Genomic DNA, 17,119 nt, shown 5'->3' with positions numbered 1-17,119 from the left:
AAGCTGTGTTATGCACAAAAGGAGTATTTCCTTTTTATCTTTTGTATCCTTTTTTATCTTTTGTCCTGTTACTGTTGAAGGTGATATTCTTACATGATATTCTTCTTCGTAACTGTACAATGTGATATACTGATGTTAAGCTGAGGACTACTTGTTAGGACCATTCTGTGTGCAAGAAGGAGCATCTCTCCTGTGGCTGTTTAACACAGTGGGAGTCAGTTCGGGATGTGACCTGTGATAAGGGTAACTTATTCTAAAACTGATGATGTATCTGCAATAGACACTGTATAGCACTTGTACCCCATGCATGCAAGAAATTCAGAGCAGTGGTAGCTGTTAAGAATTTGCCTGTACTGTAGGTGTCTCTTTGCTGTGCTGTGAAGGGTTTAAGGGTAGAATCATTCATCAGTTCCTCTGTCATAACCAAAATTCTTACTGTAGTTGAGTCTGCAGTAACAGAGGCGGGGAAGCCTACATAGGTTATCATGTAACCTATAGGGACAACTGCAGTATTACAGCCGAAGAAAGGTGTAAGATCAAAAATTAAAGAAATGTTAAATAAAAATTAGTTTATTTAAATGGTTATGCACTTCTAGCCACTGACAAGCAAACAGTAACCTCCTGTCTGAGGTTTAATGGAGGCCTGTGAAAGAGGGACTGAATGTCAGCTCTGTTTAAAGTGACTGTAGAGCCTGAAGTCATGACTGAAGAGCTGCAGTGGAAGAAAAAGTAAACTAATTGCGCTAAAGTAAACTAATTTTGAACTACTTTGAAAAATCTGCAACAGGAATGTGTCCTCAAAAAGCCTGTCAAACTCTGCCTGAGTTCTGGTGGAAGAAACTATAACCTACACGAGAGGATCTAACTGACCAATGTCAGAGATGATCTGATAAAAACAAATTAATGAAGCATTGTCTAAATGAGTGTATGTTTCCTGGCCTGTAAATCTGCGGCTGCCGCCTTTTCCCAGGTGTTCTGTGTGGCCAATTCATGTAGCTACTTAAATAACAGGTATAATACCAGAGTTTCCTCTGTTCTCCAAGCCCAACGAACAGCACATTTTTTCTGTGTTTTGTGACCCTTCCCATTCTTCCTGCCTTTCACTTTTAAATTATTTTTGTCTTGAATTATTCCCTATTTTGTACATCACTAGAAGGCAGGCTGTATCCCAGCTCTAATTGCCTACTGTCGTTTGGTGATAACAACCCGCAAATACATCTAGAAGGCAGAAGGTACGTCCCAGCCTGTGTGAACCATGTAGTGGGCTGTATTGGGCAAAACAGTGACCTGTAGATGAGATTCTAAAAATACGTATCTTTCAAGAACAGCTTGATGACTATGTAGACATCATCTGCTTCAAAATCCCCAAAATAGATAGTAGATGCATCAATATGTTTTTTACAACATGTTTAAATACTCAGTCTAGAAAATGCAGTAATTAATGTGAAAAACGTTAAAAATGGCACAGTGGACAACACGGTCATCTGGTTTTTGCAGCATATGTTTACTGAAATGTGGTAAAGTAGTAATTTATTTCCAAAGTAAAACCAATTTATGGGGTTTTTCTATAGGTTATATGGGAATAACCTATTTCTATCCTGGAAATGTTTGCCCAAAACTGTCCATGGCATAATTTGGCACTGGGAATTGGTATTTCAGGAGTAGCACTTTTTTTTTTTTTTTTTTTTTTCCCTCTCCTTTCTTTCTTTCTTTCCCAGAGTGCAGAGCAAACTGCAGATGGATAGTGTATTGCGATGGCTAGTTAGATGTGACTGGCAATTCTGCACTGTGTGAAGTTGTACTATTAGGCTAACACTATTTTAGCTATGAATTGATCTCCTTATTTGGGTACCGTAGAATGGGACAGGACTCTGAGCTAAAACACTCTTCAGAATATGCCTGAAAGTAGTATTTAAAACACTTGCAATCCTGTCTGCAAGCAGCGAGTGACTGTGTAAAACTGTGAGATTTCAGAAATAGAAATCCAAGTTTTTAAACCTTCTGTATGCTGCGTAAACATAAGGTATCCTGACTAACAGTGCACTGGTATTTGCAGTTACTGGTTCACTTTATTCCTTTGCTGGACTAGTTTGTCGTTGTGATGACCTTTTAAAATGTTTTTAAAATTGGACTTGTGCCACTATCTAATAGTTTATTAAAGCTAGTTCCTTTTATGTCTCACTATTTTTTTCAGAATTGCAAAGGTCTGCACTATTTTAAAGTCTTCAAGTCAGTCTACTAGATAAGTTTATTTAGCAAATGAGGAAGGATGCTTTTTTGATGTGCATGCTTTTCCTTCTCAGTTGATGAAAAGGTACATCAAATAATCAAGTGACAGAAAATAGTCCTGCCCTTCAGGAAGGGGAAGTAGATGTTGTTTTGGTTTAATGTATTTAATTTTAAAATCAGACATGTAACTTTTTGTAACATAATAACATTTGCAGAGTCAGAATGAAATTTAAAAAAAAAAAAATACCGTGTGCTCTTAAGACCTTCTGAGCCAGTGATGGGGTATTGCCTAATAGATCCGAGTGGAATTTTCTTCCATTAATTTCTGCAGTTTCTTTTAAACGGGTCATTGAAGATTATAGGTCAGCACTCATTGCTCCTCTGCAAGGCCTCAAAGGACAACTGTGGTCAGTCTGAATTTCAGTATCTTCCCTGAAATCTAATTTCTTGAGTGTGTGTATATATATGGTTTAGTATATATGTGGTTTATTTCAAGGTTTTCAAAATGCAACTGTTGATAAATTCACAATAAATTGTACAACTGGTGTTTAGTTGTTATGTGTCTTCCATTTCAAATGATGCTCATCTTCATGTCTTTGGATCTTTGTGATCCCTTACATTTTTATTCCCAGGTCACTGATAATAGATGTGCTGTTCAGCTGGCAGAGGTAGCCCTTCAGCTTTTAAAACAGCAGTCTTCACAGTACTTGAGGAAAGTAGCTGCACAGCACTCAAAAGTGAAATTATTGTGGAGAAATGTCTGAAGAAAAAGTTTGCCTCTTCAAAGTTGTGCACTCGTGCCTCTGATATTGTTGTCCCAAAGACTGCAAGCTTGTGGGTCACATCTCTGTTGTCTGAGGGCAAAACATTTCAAAGGCAGGTTTTGTTTATTATTTTACTTTAGTGAGGTCTTAGTTCTTTACACAGCTCTGTGTTTCCTTCCCTGTTCTTCATGTTTCAACTGAGGATTTTTCTATGGATACTGGTGCATTTGGTGAAGCTAGGGTTGTTAGTAGTCTTTTGTTCACTGAACTTCTCACAAATTTTATCCCTGACATGGCTTGTATTTGAAGACTATGCCCTATTTTTAGAGAGGCCTATTTGTACGTAAAAGCTTTCTTTCTAATCAGCCTGCTTTACCAATCCAGTAATGCCATAAGCAGTTAATTAATTGTGCAAAGGGGAAGGAGCACTGAAGTGTTGATAGAATCTTCATCTTCAGTTAGCAAGCAAAGGCAAGGCACATAAAAGATAAAACATGGGTATTAAAACCCAGTGAAAGTTTGGTTAAATGTGGCAATTTCCTAGTAAATGCTGGGAAGTTTTGCAGGAAAACTGCTCTAAGAATATGATCAAATGGGGTTTGACAGTGCCTGAAAGTCATTAGTATCTGCTATTGCCTGATTGCTGAGCATAAAACTTAACTAATGAAATTATTTTTCTAACTCCTGCACCCTACCCCGCCCCACCCCAAGTTTTAGTTCCTTTTTTTTTTTTGTTTTCTTTCATTTTTAGTCTGAAAGAGTAAGCATATAAAACCCTCACATCACTTCTGGATTCAATGACACTATTAGGTATCGAGGTATTTGTAGATAAACAAAGGGGAGTTTGGTTCAGAAAACCAGACTACTTGAAAGTATACTTGTATTATCTGATAAGTTCCTGTTTACTGTTTTCTGGTGGATATTTTTCTGAAGTCTTGTTACAGATCTTAAGAAATTACATGTTGTGGATAACATTTACATTTGACTGGAGATTGGTAATACCTGGCCCGCAACAGTAAATGGAAAACATAAACAGAGCTTTCTTAATTTAAAAAAGGCGAGGAGGGGAGGTAAAACTTCTAAATATTAGAGACTAGAAAAAAGTCTTCTCACAAGCTTGTTGAGTGTTGCAAGTTTTCCTTTAGATCAGAGTATGGAACTGATGACACGTGGGCCAGGTATGGCCCAAATATAATCTGCATATAATCTGGAAAACTGCTAACTTTTTTCCCAGGTTGATGCCTCTTACTTAATGTGACCTATTTTCTTTCCTCAGCAAGGAAAAGGTTCTCACCACTACCACAAAATTCCAAGTTTAAATGCTGCTGTCTTTAGTGATCAAATTAATCTATGTAGTCTCTAATGTCACACGTTTTCCGTATGTGCATTAAGAAGACATGAATGCTTTTGTAATATAAAATACAACTTCTTGATGATCCAAAAATTCTCTCATTAACTTACCGTCTTTGTAGTTACTTGGTAAATATGGTGAACGAAGTATTGCCATGCATGCATGAGTTTACTGCATACACGTAGTAATAGGGCTGGAACTGCCTTGGCGTGAAGCTCTTCTGGCTTATCCTGTAGTGACCTTCAGTCTTTAGCCTTCCAGCTTTAGTTTAACTTACGCGTGCACTGACCTTTGCTATGGAAACGATATAGAAACACAAAAACAACTTGGCTGGGTTTCCTCTGCAAAGCAGTGGGTGGTGTGTCAGTATTCTGTTACAGAGGAGGGTTTCTAGAGGTCAGTAGCAGCAGTGCGCTGTAACTTACTACTTGTCTGCAGCACACCGTTTGTTACTCCTGGGAAAGTGGTGTGTCTTTTTTTTTTTTTTTTTCTTTTTTTTTTTTTTTTTTTAGTAAAATTAGTAACTTTCTGTTGTAGTGTACAGCTCTAGGATTGCACATTAATAGAGTAAAATGTTGGAAGGTATATTTGAAAATACACCTAGTGCTCAACCAGTAATTTAAGTTACTGTCTTTCTGTAAGTGACCTGTGACTGAATCTTGGGCAGGCTGACACTGTAGCATTGCATTGTAGTACATCTTCATCGTGGGGATTCTGTAGCACTTACCAGTAGGTTGTAAGATGCTTTGTTAATTTAAATACCTACGATCTCTGTAGAGAGACCTTGTGTTCTTATTTATATATACTGTGTATTCTTTACTAAGGTGAATTAAAGGTACGGGTACCATGGTTTCGTTAGGTACGTGAACAAAACATAGTATCTGTTCTGTCAAGTTAGTTATGTAGGTATTTTCATTGAAGAACAATTAGCATTTTTTTCACTGACTTAAATGTTTGGGCTGTTCAACATAAGAATTGTGCATAAAGCAGATGATTTATTGAAAGTCACCCAGCTGTCAATCAAACTAAGAACAATCAACATTTTCTTGACAGAGAACAAAACTGTATTTTAAAGGAATGCATTTTAAATTCAAAAATATGTCATATTTTCCTAATTTAAAGTTGATTTAGCGTAGTAAGTCTCCTTCATCATCCACAAGAGAGGTATTGGTATATATGGCAATTCAAGCTCCAAATAATATCATCTTTCTTTTGGGGGAGAGGTGACTCCATTCCTAGGAGATGGAAGGTAGTTCAGGTTCTGTGATAATTCATTTGCCAGTGGGGACCAAACGTGGTGGGCAGAAAGTTCTGCTTTGCTTACTGTGTAAAGGTTTTGTGTAGAGAGACGTACAAGGCTTACTGTCACCAGGATTATTCACAGAATGAATTTCAGAATCCTTTCATACTCTGAATGCTGAATGCACCTGCAGTTAAATAAGGTAAGCGTACTTTCAGGTGACTTAACAAAGTAATCCAGCACTGTCCTGGTACAAAATGGGTTGTCTTTAATTACGTGGTGCTAGGCACAGCTTGTCGGCTTCGCTGAAGGCTCGGAATGATTATGTAATACAAAGTACACAGGATGTGCTGGCATCCTCTCCATTTCCCACTCTACCCCTTGGCTCACTGGCCTCCCCAGACCCTTCTCTTTGATTACAGACACTCTAAATTTTCAGTTTTACTCTTGTGGAATCCGTGTCATGCCTAGAGTTGTCAGATTTAGACAAGATTTAAGGGGAAAAATGTGAATTCTAAAGCGCAAACTTGTATAACAAAAGTCGAGGGGTTTTTAGCTGGTTGTTTGGGGGTTTTTATCAATATGTTTTTGACAATATTTCTAGCTGCCTCAGAGTTGTAGCTAGCACATAGGGCTGTCTCATTAGCATCCGTAGCCTGTTAAGCTTGCTGTCTTTTTTTGTTGTAAATATGGCTGTTGGAAACGCAATGACACTGTGCAACCTGCTCGTTGCTCACTTAAGACTCTGATATGTTTCCTTTTTATGTGGCTCCTGCTACTGTGATCAGGGCCTGAGTTACACTCTGTAATGTGGGAGATGGAGTTACTCTTTTCTTCCCCACCTCCCAGCTTACTTAATTGCCACACTTACTTGCACACACTGATTATATTTATGGCTTTACATTTGTTTTTCTTTTATGCTGTTCTCTTTTTATTTTAAACCTTGAACAAATGCAATTAATCAACTGTAATGCAAAGTATAAATTTATATAGTCTCTGGTACCTTGTCGATGTGTTGCTTCTCTGCATAACCATATATGTATTTTCCAGTACCTTTAATGGGACTTCATTGCAGTTCCTTTACAGCAAGTTACTTGAGACAAAGCCAGAGTGTAAGCATCCAGTTGGCACAGTTTGGGGCAGGGGTCCTTGTTGGCTTGCTTGTTTGTTTTGAGACAGCTTTACACTAGCATGGCTTTAAGTATATATGAAATTTTCAGGGGTTTGCCCTGATGTTATTACAGACCATTTTTAATTATGAGATGCCTTATTTATATTTTTCTCTATGATAACATGCATAGGTGTCTTCTAAATTACTATTAAAGTGTATTCTGTTGCATTATGATATCTTTTTCTTGTTGTTTCCTTGAGGTATTGGGTTTCTTGATTGTTTTCATGTAATTTAATATATAAACCAGAAGGAAAGTGACTGAAGGTGGTACTAGTGTGTGGGGTCTTGTTGTGGGGTTTTTATTATTTCATTTCTTGTGAAGCTGTGGTCACATAGTTTCAGCTTTGATACAGGTAATGTATTGTAGTGATGCGAGACAGTCAGCAAGCACACAAGCTTGTATCCCAGGAGCATCATACAGAAAAATGCACTTGATAACAGTCTGATTTATAACTGATCTGTTGTTGGAGCGGGCATTTTTTTGAGACTTTCCCACGACTTTTCCCTCCTACAACATGCTTTGCAGAAACCAGGTCTTGCACGTCTTCCATAACATATTTGGGCAAGCATAGAGGGTGAACCTTTACTGAAGACTAATGGAAGCAAAACTAGTGGCAGACACAGCTTTGAGCAACTGGGATGTAGTATATGGCCATAGAGTCTCATGGGCAATACCATCGGAATGGCTGGCGTGGGGTGTATTTTGCCTGACCACATTAAGCTCCTGCTCTGCGTAGGCTTCTGCAGTGGGCAGTTTCTCCACTGACTGTAGACAGACCAGCTTAATTTTACATGTATCCCCGCCCCGGTGCTCCCTCATATCACTAGTATCTCTGGAACTGCTGTGTACACGTCCCATTGTTAAGGAAGGGGAAGATAGCTTTAATTGGAAATGAGCTTTGTCACAGTGACCCCATTTGGAAGTTATTCAAATTTTTGAATAGGTCTGGCTTGTAATTTATGTTACTCCCAGTATTAAACTGAACACATTTAACGAACGTCACATTAAGGCTGTATTCCATTGTGTTAAGGTTTAATTTTAACTGTGAGGGAAAATGGATGGTGGAGTCACAGTGCTGAGAACTTGGGACAAGATGGCTGCCGTTAATGCTAAACTAATTTATGTCCTTACATTTTCTTTAAACTTCTAAAATAGTTCAGAAGTAGAAATAGTAATAATAATAGAAATAATTGGTAGAAATTTTTAAAATAGTAATTTGGTATTTAAAAAAAAAATTGAAAGATGTTGGAGTCCTGCATCAAGTACAAAAAAAGGATCTTATGCAGTTATGTATTTAATTGATGTTCCACTGTCAACATGACAATAATGAAGTTTGTTGTGGTCTGGTTGTATTCCTGCAGTCTACAGGTGACATCTGGCAGACAAAGGGAGAGAAACCTGTCAGTACAGTGATGGTCACAGGAGGTTCTTTGTCTCCACAGTAACACTTGTAAATGCATGAATTGTACATTTATTTACATGGGCAGCAACTCGGATAATCTAGACTGTCTCCACTCAATGGCTGGGGGGGATTGTGTTAGGTTTGGTTTGGGATTTTCTTGCTGGATTTAGGTCTATTTGTACTGAGAATGCCAGTCAGAACAAAAAGATTTTACATATTTGACAGAACAAAGACCTACAAATAATAGCTATACATATATAAATGCAAATAAATGACGTCACGTAAGAAATTAGTTGTAAATGTGGCAGTTCTAGGACAGGACATTGTATTTGCTAAAAGCTGCTGAGACTTTTAAACATGGCTTGGCTTTTTGAGGCATATATTTTCCCTGCATTATAACAAGGGTCTGAAGGGGTAAGGATTGTTAAACCCATGAGGAGATGTGACTATTTGATTTAATGTTAAGTTGGTGTGTTCTGCTTGCCTGTGCATGCATGAATTCTTAAATCAGGTTGAGTTTAACGACAGAAACCACTCTGCTTTAGCACAGCCTCATTTGTAGTTTATATACAGTGTAGTACAAATGTAGTGTACATTTTATGGTAAAAATTGAACTGGACTGACTTGTTAAAGCCACAACAGGTGAGAGATGTTGTACATCTCCCAAGAAAGGTACAAGGAGATTTGAGGACAACTGAATTCTTTGTCTACCACCATGAAAAGCAGAACCATCTCCTTAGTGCAGTCATCATCTAGAGACCTCCCTGCCCAGAAAAGCAATAGAAGCAGTAATTCCAAACTGTTTCCTTTCTTCCCTGTCCAGTTACTCTTGTTTTTAAAAAGTAGAATGAGCATTTTCTGAGAGCAATCTCATAATAAGAAATAATGTATTAGCTCTAGCAAGCTTTTTGTGTTGTTGCTCAAGAACTGTTATATGCTGTAGCTTGTCTGTAGATTTTTTTTTTATCTGCACTGTGTGTCTTTCTGGAATTATTTTAGATTGTGTGTGTGTGCTGGATACAAAGAGGTGAAGAACAAGCCTTGGTTGTTGGTTTGGGTTTATTTGAGTGAGCTCAGTTTTATTTGTCTTAAGTAGTCTAGACTTTGGCTGTTCTGCTTCTCAGTCAGTCGCATTTAACCTCATTGGGCAAATGGGAAGAACACCAAAATGCAACCGCACTGTTGTATCTAGATGGCTTCATTAATGTGTATTACGTCTCAGACAAAAGCATTCATGTAAGGCTGGAAGCTTTGAGAATGGCTTTTTAAGTTCCAGGCTTTTGATGGAAACCAAATTTATGTTCTTGATGGACAAAAGTCTAATAAAAGGACAGGACTGGTAGGTGCTGTCATAGTCATAACTAGAAAGCAGGCGTTCATTTGCTGTACATCAAACTTACCACCAATAAGTAGTGCATCAAGATACGAGGAATTGACAGTCGTGCTTCCGATTGCTGGGTCTGGGTGTGTTTTGGTTTTTTGTATTGCTGACTGCTGGCATTTAATTACTCTTGTAAGTAGAGTAAATTGACATGGTTTTGTTTGGTTTCTAAGTGTTAGTTCTGTAAAGAGCTTGGATAATATTGTTGTGTGACCAAATAACTCTCCCAAGAAACAAAAATATTGACATGACAAAACCACATGTAAATAATGACTGTCTGGCTCTCCCTTCAGTTTGAACACAAGTTGATGTTGAAGTGGATTAAGTGTCACTTTGCTGCCTTGCTTTTTAGAAATTATATAACTTGCAGTGTGCACCAGTCTACCAGTCACGTAAAGGTGAAGTAGACTTCATAGATTTATAAGACATGTTTTAGAGGCTTTGGATTTAAAATTGCAGTGGCTAAAGGAAGCTTGCGTGTTACTGTTGTTTAAATTTGTTTCCTTAAATCTTGTAGAGAATGTTACCAATGTACTATCGTAAAACTAGCTTGGTCTTTTAGAGTTCATTTATTCTTAAGTTCACTTTTTTTCTGATGTTTCAACATGGCTTGTGCCTAGAATCACTACTGTTAGCTCAAGCAGTAGGTGGCTTTATGACAACTGTATTGGTGGTTAGTCTTATATTTAAGAAAAGATGCATGAATTAATGTTTCTCAAATTGTGTTTTTTTAAAACATTTTATTTGCCAAAAATAAACTATACTTGATTTTCTAGCTATGAATTCAATTGTTTGTCCTAACATAATACAATTGGATTCACAAAACCTCTTATGCTTAATAAACTCACTATTGCATACCATAGTAGAAAAACTAAACTGTACATGATTTTTTTTTTTTTTTTTTTTAGTATTTCTAGAATGTGTCTAGGTGTCTCTTAGTAAAATTGGTAATTTGGCTTTGATTAAAAACAATATCAGAAATTCACCTATAACATAGCATAGCTTTGACATAGAAATTCTGTAGAATAAATGATTCTTTTATCTTTGAGACATTAAAAAATAAAGATATTACAATATCCATTTGTTCCGGTAAATGTTGTTGCCAATATTTGTACTGGGGGAGAGAGATCTGTACTCTGTTTTCTGATTTCTGAAGAGATTGAAGAAGATTTCAATTACATACTACTCTTTGACTCTTAAGTCTTTGTACTAATTGTGCATTTATATTATGCACAAACAAATGCAGTAAAAGTCAACAAATTTTAATCTTATGTCTACTTTTTTTGTCAGCTCCTGGGCTACAGTGAAAAGCCAGTAAACCTACAAATGTTCATTGGAACAGCAGATGATCGCTACTTAAGACCTCACGCATTCTACCAGGTGCACCGAATCACTGGAAAAACAGTTGCAACGGCTAGTCAAGAGATAATAATTGCCAGCACAAAAGTCTTGGAAATACCACTTCTTCCTGAAAATAATATGTCAGCCAGGTACACTGCAGCATAAATTAGCTGTTTAGTTGTTACGTGTGTCTTTTTTTTTTTTTTTTTAATTTGTACAAAAGTGAGAGAAAAAGCTTGTAGAATAGCATATTTTCCACAACTGTAGCTCATGATGAAGATAAACATGTCTCTCTAAATATGCCAATATTAAAAAACAAATGTTCAACTAGTCAGAAGTAAAGGAGCAGAGAGGGAAGCTCATAAGCTTGATGGGGAGCTGGATGAGTGCTGCTGGGATTATACATCCCCATACAATCCATATGTATGTATAACCACACATTGTAGAATTGCATATGGGGTACTGGCTGGTAGAGTTTTTCTTTGATTTTACAAAGACATAGGACTTCTTTTTTTTTTTGTGAGAGTACAGTCATACAGTTTGGTTGCTTGTTTCTTGCTTGAATGTGGTGATTTCACTTCTGGTATCTTGGTAGACCTTTGCCTTATTTGGATTATTTTTTTTAGTTTTAGCAGTTGCGTTATTCTGACTTTTCAGGTCTTGCCAGATAGAATGTGCTGAATAATAGTTTAATGGTTAGTGATAGCAACAGTTAAACTGCTCTGTTCTAGCTTGGAGGGTCAGTGAGAAGAGTCAAGCACAATTATTTGTTTATGTAGCACTCTGATTTCTTACATAGACTTCGGAAGTCAGCTTAGATTTTCCTTGTTACAGACTTTGTACTAGTTCCATTGAATGCGATGAACCCATGATCATGTGCAAGATAACACTCCTTACAAGCTTATGTATACGTGTTTGTTAATGTATGTGTATCTCGTATCAATAATCAATATCCATGTGGAAGGGTAGCTGGGATTTGATTGCTACACTTTTGTCATTCTCTAGTTCTTCCTAAGGCAGAACTAAACATAGGTGTCCTGCTCCTTGTAAATGGTGTTCACTATGTTAAATAACTTGGAAGGTTAACCAATGTGCAATAACACAATCTTTTAAAGGTTCAAAAGCACAGCAGCTGGACATTTACGGTAGAAAATATTTAAATGGAGTACTTGTTGCCATTTTGATACTAACAGATCTTTTAATCTCAGACATTTAAGATAGGATAATGCGGGGAAAAAATAGAATGCTCGTCATTCTTTACAGAAGAAAGGCTTACAGAGTATACTTTGGCAATAGTTTGATTCATTTTCTTCCATTTCTCTTCTGATCCATCCGTCCTCACCTCTCTCCAGTATCGATTGTGCTGGTATTTTGAAACTTCGCAATTCAGATATAGAGCTCCGTAAAGGAGAGACAGATATTGGAAGAAAGAATACCAGAGTGCGACTTGTGTTTCGTGTTCACATCCCACAACCTAGTGGAAAAGTCTTATCTCTGCAGACTGCTTCCATACCTGTTGAATGCTGTAAGATTGCTTTAAATATACATAATTTATACTCATGTTTTCTGCATGTGTCAGTAGTATTGTCACTCTGACAATATTTATTGTCAGAATTATGTATAACAAGTATGTGTAAAAAAAAACAAAACCAAAAAACATTGTTTGTAAAGACCTAAATTACCAAAAATTAATATATCTTTATTTAATGATAATACTTGCCAAAGTTTTAGGTTTTAAAGCTGATACTGCAGTCACAGAACTAGCATCATCAATAGCTCCTGTATATAAGCAGAGGCAGCTGATATGTCTCAATGAAAATAAATAAATACCAGTTCATTTGCAGAAGTCTGTACTGTTACTTGTTGTTATATAGTATTATCTAATGAACAGCTGAACATCTAGAGAGTTAATTTGTTCAATGCTGGCACTAAGGAATCAATACATGACCTTAAACAATCTGAATTTCTCCTAGAATTCATTTTGTCCATAATATACTAAAGTAATTTTTCAACCAATATTCCTAAACTAAACATTTCATTTGCTGTAACAGTAGAGACTGTTGGGATTCATGACTTCTTGGTGTTTCTTTTCTGTAATTATATAACTTCAACAATTTAAAATCATACACAAATACAATCTATACATGTAAATAGATGGTTGTTTTAGTTTCATCCCTGATTCTTCAAGTTAGAAACATAAAAGAAATGTCACGATGGTTAAAATTGTGAATAATAATTCCCCCTCCCCCCCTTTTTTTATTTTTTTTTTAAAAAAAGCTCAGCGATCTGCTCAAGAACTTCCTCAGATTGAGAAGTACAGCATCAATAGTTGCTCCGTAAATGGAGGCCATGAAATGGTGGTGACAGGATCCAATTTCCTTCCAGAATCCAAAATTATATTTTTTGAAAAAGGACAAGGTAAATACTATCTTACTTTTTTTTTATTGAAAACAAAAACAAAACCACTACTTGAGCTTGGTTTTTCTAGTGAGTTTGTTTGTTTGTTTTTTAAAAAAAGTTAAGTCACAAGTAGTACTCTGAAACTTCAGTTTGGGCACTAATCTATGTGCTGGTTAGCAATTATTAATGAAATAGTACTTCTGATTCAGGAAAACAATTACAGGCTATTTGTATATTTAAAGATGCTGTTGACAGATCATTTTCCTTATTAAAAACTGAAAAAATGTAAGTGGAAACTAATGGAAATGTACTATTGGTCACTGATGTCAGGTACCATCTAGTTTAGTCACCGCATAGGAACTGACTTACTCCTCCGCTAATGAAATTTCTATTCTATTTAAATAAATATTAGTTAGAAAACCCTACTATTTTTTTTCAGTGTATTTGCATAAGACTTTACATAGAAGTTGCTCTTAAGGGATGCATTTTTTTAAAAAAACTCCCAAATCTCAGATTAGGGGTGCAGTGTATGCTTCAGCTGGGTCTATGCCTAATTTACATCTGTAAACAGGCAAGAGTGCACGTGAGTAAAACTTGGGCAGTAAGTAGCAGTATGAGCAACAGCAACCTTTTGTTTGTGTATCACACATCTGTGTGTTTGAGAAGCTGGTCAAGTACTGCATTGCCAAGAAATCAGTTAGTCAGTTGTATTACATGAGTCTTGTTCTCTGGAATCCAGCTTGAGTGTTCTAGGCTACGCTTGGTCATGAGTGAGAACTGCAGCAGGCTTGCACCTGTACATTAACGAAGTAAAGTTAAATTACATTGCAGGCTTGCATTTCAGGTAAGGTATACTAAAGTCATAGTGTCTCCTTCATGCAGTGAAATTTTTAGAAAAATCTAACTGCTTCCTACTGATCTCAGGAAATGACAAAAATTATTCCTTGGGAGGATAGTAATTATATTTTTCAATCTAATGTATAGGAAGTAGAATTTCAAAGTAAGCAAGAAACTTGCAGGTTCTGGATTAATATTTCTAAAACATATTTCTTTAAATGTAAGTACAGATTTGAAGGCTTGCTTTTCTTTTTTTTTTTTAAACCCATGTTCTTCCTCTCTTCCATCACTTTCATATTGATGCAGCTCCGTAAACTAGAGAATTTAAAACCCAAACAACCTCTCAAATCCTTTTCATTTTTAGTTTACTGCAACTGGATATAATGAATGTTTTGCAAGTTTTCTTTGGTGTTGTTTTGTGGTATACACAGGTGTGCGTGCACACACACTCAGCTACATACATGCGTATTACTCACAGATGTTCAGTTACTCAGCATTCCTTCCTGATTCTGTAGCTCTTCTGGATATACATCTTGATCTTCATATGTCTTACTTTACTTAGACTAAAATGCATGAAAAATAGTTCGAAGTTTAAGACTAGCTGTCTTAATACATGGAATTCCTTTTTTTCCTTTATTGTCCCTTTAATATAGAGAGCATAAGATTTGAACAACTTTTAAATTATCATTACTGTGGCTTGAATATCTGATTTGAACTTTCAGGAAAATAGTAGCAAAAGTCAATAATTACAAATAAAAGTTTGCAAACAAGTCCAATTCTTCTGCATCTTATTATTTCCTTAAATATTTACATAAAAGAAGTGGGTGTTTTTCATTAGCAAATACAAGATAAGCAGAGGTTTTAGGTAATAATGTATTTTGACACACACCTTGAATGCCTTTTAAAGAAGTACTGGTGCTAGACAACAGGTTCCCTGATAACCTGTACAAACCCCAGTAACAGAGAGAACTGAATGTCAGATGAAGGATAATGGGTTATGCTAGGTTGGAGCAGAGAGGGGTTCACCAAGGTGGTTTACTTCCCTCAACACAGACAGCTTGCCTGGTATTTGAACCGCAGGGTCCTTCAGTTCAGGGAGGGTGTGTGTTTTAAGAGTGTAGCCTGTGGGTATGTGCATGAAGACATGGCATCTGTTATCTCTTGCATGGTGACTTCACCTGTAAGTCATCAGCATGTTTGTTGGAAGAGTCACAATTGTTTGTAGTAATTTAACTACCTTTCAAAAATGTCTTTAGATAAATGGGGAAAAACCCCTCTGTACACTTACAGGACACACTGCCTCCCTTGGAATTGACTCTAACTGTACGTAATCAGCAGGGTCTGTTAAAAGTGCAGGATTCTGCACAACAGTCAGCTTACGGACATCTGCAGAGCTGAAACTCCTAAAGCATCTCTATACTGTAGTGTTTACAATGCATCTCTGTCAGTTGAATGGCCTCTATTTCACGAAAATAAATGCAGTTTTATATTAAGTTTTAAAGTATTTTTAAGATTAAGTATTTAAGTGTGTTAGATAATGCTTTTTGCTTGAATTATTTTAAATTTCTCTCAACAGATGGAAGACCTCAGTGGGAGGTAGAAGGGAAAATAATTAGGGAAAAGTGTCAAGGGGTGAGAAACAATTTTTCTTACTTTAGAAAGTTCTCTCTTTTAAAATGAGAAACTAGACATCTTACCGTTCTGAAATTTAGACTTCATTTAGTAAAGTAGATCATTGGCTGATTCAGACAGACAACTGGAGACTTCTAAATTGACTTAATACTATAAAGTAGCCATTAAGATGATGCTTTGAAGGAACTGGAAATAGTATGCTTGTTGTGAAAGCAATGAAAAAAGAAATTGAAAATTGAAAAAAAAAAACCTGAAAATAATTTTGCTAAGGTGACAAATAATTTCTAGTGCATTATTTTTTTTTCTTAAAAGCTGAATGATTCAAAAATGTGATTATTTGCTAGAGTCTTCTTATGCTCTGGCAGATAAACAAAGCATCCTTCAGATGATGTGTCTCATTAAAATATTACCTTTAGAACACTTGTGTTTAAAAAAAAAAAAAAAAAAAGAAAAAAGTCTCCAAATAAAAGTTTGCTTATAGTACTGTTTTACTATGTCATATTCATAAACTTGAAGTCTACCAATTTCAAAACATCAGTTTGCTTCAGTTTTGCAATAAGTGTTTTAGTTTTTTTTCTGTAATTAATGGCAGTTTCATTTGCATTTGATATGTACAACTTTGTGTTTCAACTTTCATCTAGGCAAACATCATACTTGAAGTTCCTCCATACCATAATAAAACCATTACAGCTGCAGTTCAGGTGCAGTTTTATCTCTGCAACGGCAAGAGGAAAAAAAGTCAGTCTCAACGTTTTACCTATACACCAGGTATTAAAAAAATAAAGAGGTTGCATTTTATATTGTTTTTCAGAGTAGACATTTGAAAATAATTCAGTCTTATACTTTTGACAGGTAGATAAGACTAGCTTTGAATTATTTGTAACACAACTTAAGAAAAACAGGTTTTGTGTTATGCACCGCTCACCCACCCACCCCTCCCCATCCCTCCTCAAAAAAAAAATCCCTCAACAGGTTTAGATACAAGGAAGACTTAAAAAAAATATTCCCCCCCCCACTGACACATTGCAGCATGTTGAGAGAAAATAGTTTGTAACTTAGCCAGAAGCAAAAACTGTACGTGTTAATTGTACATGCAGTTAAAACATCTTAATCCCTTCCATTTAGCACGAGGAAGCGGTTACCATTAGATATGCAATTCCTGCTCCTCTGCCTGCCACTTTGTTGTCTTTTAAGAAATTTGTACCCATTTAGAGCAGTCAGAATTCACAAGGTACCAGTGATGGCACCAGACCCCTTTAGTACTCTTTGAAGGACTTGCAGTCAGGTGTCTGAAGTGGTCTTTAAATTTGGGTATGGATATTAATGTAAACTTCTTAAAGCTAGTGTGCATGCTGACAAAGCCAACTACC

The 17,119-nt window shown here is 36.3% G+C and overlaps 2 protein-coding genes across 4 annotated transcripts in view; both read left to right on the top strand.

Annotated features, from left to right (window-relative positions):
* SLC6A2 (solute carrier family 6 member 2) overlaps positions 1–17,119 on the top strand; it is a 416,570-nt gene that overhangs the window by 334,582 nt on the left and 64,869 nt on the right. The gene's annotated exons all lie outside the window — the stretch shown is intronic.
* Positions 1–17,119, top strand: part of NFATC3 (nuclear factor of activated T cells 3) — a 75,364-nt gene that overhangs the window by 36,515 nt on the left and 21,730 nt on the right. For all 3 annotated transcript variants that reach the window (XR_015259991.1, XM_086757906.1, XM_086757905.1), the window contains exons 4-8: positions 10,830–11,029; positions 12,233–12,405; positions 13,158–13,298; positions 15,694–15,749; positions 16,391–16,517. Coding sequence is in view for 2 of the 3 variants with exons in the window: in XM_086757906.1 (XP_086614032.1) it covers positions 10,830–11,029; positions 12,233–12,405; positions 13,158–13,298; positions 15,694–15,749; positions 16,391–16,517 (697 nt within the window). In the remaining variant the exon portion in view is untranslated. The remainder of the gene's footprint in view (positions 1–10,829; positions 11,030–12,232; positions 12,406–13,157; positions 13,299–15,693; positions 15,750–16,390; positions 16,518–17,119) is intronic.

This window comes from Chlamydotis macqueenii, chromosome 13, assembly GCF_036417535.1.
Source record: "Chlamydotis macqueenii isolate bChlMac1 chromosome 13, bChlMac1.mat, whole genome shotgun sequence".
Taxonomy (NCBI): domain Eukaryota; kingdom Metazoa; phylum Chordata; class Aves; order Otidiformes; family Otididae; genus Chlamydotis; species Chlamydotis macqueenii.
Note: the sequence above shows the minus strand (reverse complement) of the source record. Positions and strands in the feature narration are given on the sequence as shown.